This window comes from Rhinopithecus bieti, unplaced genomic scaffold (genome assembly GCF_001698545.2).
Source record: "Rhinopithecus bieti isolate Rb0 unplaced genomic scaffold, ASM169854v2 scaffold_13617, whole genome shotgun sequence".
Classification (NCBI taxonomy): domain Eukaryota; kingdom Metazoa; phylum Chordata; class Mammalia; order Primates; family Cercopithecidae; genus Rhinopithecus; species Rhinopithecus bieti.
Window position 1 is genome coordinate 1,247,673 of NW_016807714.1, and position 6,000 is coordinate 1,253,672.

General features: G+C 54.6%; 1 protein-coding gene across 1 annotated transcript; it reads left to right on the forward strand.

Moving 5' to 3' along the window:
* The first annotated feature begins 410 nt into the window (after positions 1-410).
* Positions 411-2,993, forward strand: EXOSC4 (exosome component 4). The gene is made up of 3 exons (XM_017883482.1): positions 411-1,277; positions 2,305-2,511; positions 2,586-2,993. Exons 1-3 carry the CDS (start codon positions 1,107-1,109, stop codon positions 2,943-2,945), a joined length of 738 nt encoding a protein of 245 aa, XP_017738971.1. The 5' UTR covers positions 411-1,106; the 3' UTR covers positions 2,946-2,993.
* The last annotated feature ends 3,007 nt before the right edge of the window (positions 2,994-6,000 follow it).

The window sequence follows — 6,000 nt, forward strand, 5'->3', positions numbered from 1 at the left end:
AAGGGTGGGGTCCCTGTCCCCATCCCTTAAGCCTGGGTAGATGTGTCTGACTGCCTTGACCCAGAGTCTGGCAGGAGGGACACTATGTGACTTCTGAGGCTAGGTCCTAAAAATGTCATGCACATGTTGTCCAGCCTGTTGCCCTGGAAGGCTACCCTTGGAACCCAGTTGCCATATTGCAAGGAAGCATGGAGAAGCCACATGTAGGTGTCCTGCCTGACAGCCACAGATGAGGTCCTGGCCAGCCACCAGCATCAGCCACCAAAGATGTGAAAGAGAAAGCTTTAGGATGGCTCCAGCCCCAGCCACCATCTGGCAGCAACTGTAGGAGAGAGCCTACGTGCAAACTACCTAGCTGAGCCTAGATAACCCAAGACTGCAGGACGTAATAATAGAATGCCTGTTATTTGAAGCCGCTGAGGTTAAGTGGCAAGAGATAGACACACAACCCCTCTCTGGAAAGGATGAGGAAATCTGCATTCTCAAAGGGAAAAGGGAGGCCCACTTGACTGCAGTGTGGAAGCTCGGTGTAAAGGGAGGGCATGAGAGGACTGGAGAGGTGCCAGGTGTGGACCATCCTGGGACACCAGCCTGGTCACTTTCCCAGGACCGCTCAATGCCTTCTCCTGTCAGTGTCGCAACCCACTGGGTTCATCCTTCCACTTTCGCACTTGGGCGCTGGAAAGGGCTGAATGTAGGCACCACTGGTCCCGAGGGCGTGACGGGAATTCCTCCTTCAGCGGGCGCCCACCTCCTGGCACCCGTGGCACAGCTCCGGGAACGGCTGCGGGCTCAACCGCTGCTTCCCCGACAGCGCCACTGCAGTTCCCCGGAGACAGAAGTGGAGCCGAACCGCCAGAAACCGTAGATCCGGGGAGGTCGGGGCCGCGAGGAACTCCAGTTCCCTGGGACCGGAAGTGACAGCGGACCGCCGGAAACCGTAGATCCAGGGAGGTCGGGAGCGCGGGGAGCTGTAGGTCCCCGGAACCGGAAGTGACGGCGGACCGCCGGAAACCGTAGATTCGGGGAGGTCGGAGCCGCAGGGAGCTGTAGTTCTCCCGCGGATCAGAGAACTAGGCAGAGAGCGGAGCTGGCGGCCGGGCAGCATGGCGGGGCTGGAGCTCTTGTCGGACCAGGGCTACCGGGTGGACGGTCGGCGCGCCGGGGAGCTGCGTAAGATCCAGGCTCGGATGGGCGTGTTCGCGCAGGCTGACGGCTCGGCCTACATCGAGCAGGGCAACACCAAGGCGCTGGCGGTGGTCTACGGCCCGCACGAGGCGAGTGGGCGTGCGGGATGGGGAATCGGTGACCGCGGGAGCTGCGGGGCCGAGCACAGGCTCGGGGACTTGAGGGGTGCGGCCAGCGCGCCTCAGTCTACACAGCCGATGCTCAGCACTGCATCTCACTCGGAGTAAACACAAGTCTTTAGTGTTCTGCGCGGTGGTCCTGCCTTTCTCATCGGTCTCTGTGCCTCCGCTCTCCCTCCTCTTTGCGACTCTTCAACGTGCCAGGCACTCCCCTACTCGCTCCCTCTCCTCTCAGCTCTACTCCGATGTCACTCCTTCCCAGACGACCTTGCCCACGCGGTACTGCTCTCCCTACAATAAACCCTTGTCTTTTGTGCACCTACAATCTCAAATGCCTATTTTGCTTAAGCATTTTCCCGTTTCCTCGCTAGGACATAAGCTTCCTAAGGACAGAAACTTTACATAAAACTCTCTGGTTTCATTGCTGTGTTTCCAGCGCTGTAACTGTGCCTGGCCAGCGAAGGTATTGAAAGAGTGTTTGTTTAGCGCATGAGTGTAGGAGCTCTGCTTTCCAGGCAGAGGGAACCAGGAGGGCGAAGACCACGGTGGTGAAAACAAGCAAGGCACTTATGCAGAGCAGAAAGACTGCTGGTGGGGAAAGAGAGGATAACTCCAAATTAGGTTGAGAGTTCCCGGGGAGGTGAGGAATTAGGGTTTTGTAGACCAGGGAAGTGATTTGGGATTTTATTTCATATGTAATGTGAAACCTTTGTAAGGTAATTAGGATTTGAGTGTGAAGGTGAGACAGAATCAGCCTTGATATTTGTAAACTTGGGTTGGCAGGGAATGGGACAAGGATGGGCACAAGGAAGCCAATTAAAAGATGCCAGAGGGCAACACATGCAAGACAGAGTGCAAAACAGGGGGCTTTGTTTTGGAGGTAACGAAGTTGCCCCTTGCTGAGGCATTGAAAGTGGAGGGAGAGGCAGACCCACAGAGGACAGTGGAGTGTGAGCTGGAAGGAGTGGGCCTGGCTCATGTGTCCGTCCTCTTCCAGATCCGGGGTTCCCGGGCTCGAGCCCTGCCGGACAGGGCCCTAGTGAACTGTCAATATAGTTCAGCGACCTTCAGCACAGGTGAGCGCAAGCGAAGGCCACATGGGGACCGGAAGTCCTGTGAGATGGGCCTGCAGCTCCGCCAGACTTTCGAGGCAGCCATCCTCACACAGCTGCACCCACGCTCCCAGATTGATATCTATGTGCAGGTGAGCCAGGGAGGGGTGGTGTGATGGGGTTGGGGAGGGAGTCTGATAGACTCACACCCTGGGGGTCCCTGCAGGTGCTACAGGCAGATGGTGGGACCTATGCAGCTTGTGTGAATGCAGCCACACTGGCAGTGCTGGATGCTGGGATACCCATGAGAGACTTTGTGTGTGCGTGCTCAGCTGGCTTTGTGGACGGCACAGCCCTGGCGGACCTCAGCCATGTGGAGGAAGCAGCTGGTGGCCCCCAGCTGGCCCTGGCCTTGCTGCCAGCCTCGGGACAGATTGCGCTGCTTGAGATGGATGCCCGGCTGCACGAGGACCACCTGGAGCGGGTGTTGGAGGCTGCTGCCCAGGCTGCTCGAGATGTGCACACCCTCTTGGACAGAGTGGTCCGGCAGCATGTGCGTGAGGCCTCTATCTTGCTGGGGGACTGACCACCCAGCCACCCATGTCCAGAATAAAACCCTCCTCTGCCCACACAACCCTCACTGTACGTTAATCACCCAACAGCACTTCAGAGCCATGTGAAGTCTGGCAGAGCCTGGTCTGGTGCTGGCTCCTGGGGATGACCAGGGACCCTCGCCCACACATGAACTGCCTATCTCTGTGTAGCCTGATTCAAACCCTGAAGAGAACAATGGGTTAGGGGGTTGCTGTGGGGGAGGTCCTGGGTGGAAAAGCAACATGTCCCAGTAAGGACTCAAGGCAGCTGAGCAGGAGGCAGGGCCTGGCAAGATGAGCCAGGCCCTTAGACTGAGGAATCTGTTACCCTTACTCCAGCACATCCAGGGCCCTGAGCAAAGGGCTGAGGGAGAACTCAGCTGGCTCTGAGTACCCAACCTAGAGATGTGGGGGCCATGTCCCATGGCCTCTGGACTATGGCTTGGAGCCCCTTGGGCTTTTCCTGCTGCTTACCTTGGGCTCTAAAAATACAACAGCCAGGCATGGTGGCTCACACCTGTAATCTCAACTTTGGGAGGCTGAGGCAGGCAGATTGCTTCAGGTCAGGAATTTGAGACCATCCTGGCCAACATGGCGAAACCCTGTCTCTACGAAAAATACAAAATTAGCTGGGGTTTTGTATTTTTGGTGGCACATGCCTGTAATCTGAGTTACTCAGGAGGCTGAGGCAGGAGAATCTCTTGAACCGGGGAGGTGGAGGTTGCGGCAAGCTGAGATTGTGCCACTGCACTCCAGCCTGGGCGACAGAGCAAGACTCCATCTAAAAAAAATAAATACAAAAATTACCTGTTCTCATGGATCACTTGAGGTCAGGAGTTCGAAACCAGTGAAACCCCATCTCTACTAAAGATACAAAAATTAGTGTGGTGGCAGGCACCTGTAGTCCCAGCTACTAGGGAGGCTGGGGCAGGAGAATCACTTGAATCAGAGATGAAGGTCACAGTTAGCCAAGATAGCACCACTGCACTCCAGCCTGGATGACAGCAAGACTCTTGTCTCAAAACAAAACAAAACAAAAAAAGTTGTTGTCACATGGAGTTTTCAGTTTTGACCCTTCTCTCTGCCCACCACTATTTGTTGAGACATGGTCTTGCTCTGTGCTCAGGCTGGAGTGCAGTGGTGTGATCACGGCTCACTGCAGTCTCAGTCTCCTAGGCTCAAGTGATCCTCCCACTTTGGCCTCCTGAACTAAGACTACAAGCATGTCCCACCTACCTGGCTAATTTAAAAATAATTTTTTTGTGTGTAGAGACTGGGTCTCATTTTGTTGTCCAGGCTGGTCTCAAAGGATCCTCCCACCTCGCCTTCCCAAAGTGCATCCTCCTCTTGAGCAAACTACCCCTTCATTCACCTCTGGCCCACAGACCTGCCAGAGCCCTATCAGCCCCTGCAGTCTGGACCCTGGGGCTGCTTCTCCCCTAATATTCCAAGGATCTCTTGGCCTGGACGGGACAGTATGCTCCCCTACTTTATACTGCACACACCCCAGCTCCGGTGAAGCCCATTTTGGCCGGTAGTGCCATCAGCATCTCTGCGGTCATCTGACTCAGAAAACCTTGGTGCTGGGCTCATGCTGTGACTCCACTGGGACGTCCTGAGTCATTGGCAGTCTTGCTTGGCGTCCATTCTCTGACCGCCGCCGGTTTTCCACCCACTTGCCCTGTTGTGGGAAGTCAGGGACCCCGGAGGGACCGGCTAAAGCCATGGCAGAAAAACAAATTGTAAAGATTTCATGGACGGCCAGGCGCGGTGGCTCAAGCCTGTAATCCCAGCACTTTGGGAGACCGAGATGGGCGGATCACGAGGTCAGGAGATTGAGGCCATCCTGGCTAACACAGTGAAACCCCATCTCTACTAAAAAAAATACAAAAACTAGCCAGGCGAGGTGGCGGGCGCCTGTAGTCCCAGCTACTCAGGAGGCTGAGGCAGGAGAATGGCGTGAACCCGGGAGGCGGAGCTTGCAGTGAGCTGAGATCACACCACTGCACTCCAGCCTGGGCGACAGAGCGAGACTCCATCTCAAAAAAAAAAAAATGATTTCATGGACATTTATCCCTTCCCCAATCAATACTCTTGTGATTTCCTATGCCTGTCTTTAATTTCTTAATCCCATCATCTTCATAAGCTGAGGAGGTATGTCACCTCATGACCCTGTGATGATTGCGTTAATTGCACAAATTGTTCGTAAGGCATGTGTGTTTAAACAATATGAAATCTGGGCACCTTGAAAAAAGAACAGGATAATAGCGATCTTGAGGGAACAAGGGAGATAACCTTCAAGTCTGGCTGCCTGTGGGCCAGGCAGGACAGAATCATATTTCTCGTTACTGAAAACAGGAAAGAAGTATCACTGAATTCTTTCCCCAGTAAGGAATATTAATAATTAACAGCCCTAGGGGAAAAGAATGCATTCCCAGAGGAGGCCTCTGAAATGGCCGCTCTGGGGGTGTCTGCCTTATGTAGATGGGGATGAAACGTCCCCTAGTCTCCTGCAGTGCTCCCAGGCTTGCGAGGATTAGGAAGTTCCAGCCTGGCGAATTCTGCTTAGACTGGTTCTGTGCTCTTGAACCCTGACAATGAGTGCACAGCGGGACGCCGAGACGGGCGGATCATGAGGTCAGGAGATCGAGACCATCCTGGCTAACACTGTGAAACCCCGTCTCTACTAAAAAATACAAAAAACTAGCCGGGCAAGGTGGCGGGCGCCTGTAGTCCCAGCTACTCGGGAAGCTGAGGCAGGAGAATGGCGTGAACCCGGGAGGCGGAGCTTGCAGTGAGCTGAGATCCGGCCACTGCGCTCCAGCCCGGGCGGCAGAGCGAGACTCCGTCTCAAAAAAAAAAAAAGGAAATCATTAGTGATTCTAGTTTTGCCATGACCTTCTGCTTTGTGATCTTTTGTCGCCCTTGAAGCATGTGATCTCTGTGACTCACACACTATTGGTACACTCCCTCCCCTTGGAAAATTGCTAATAAAACTTGCTGGTTTTATGGCTGGGGGGCATCACTGAACCTGCCGACATGTGATGT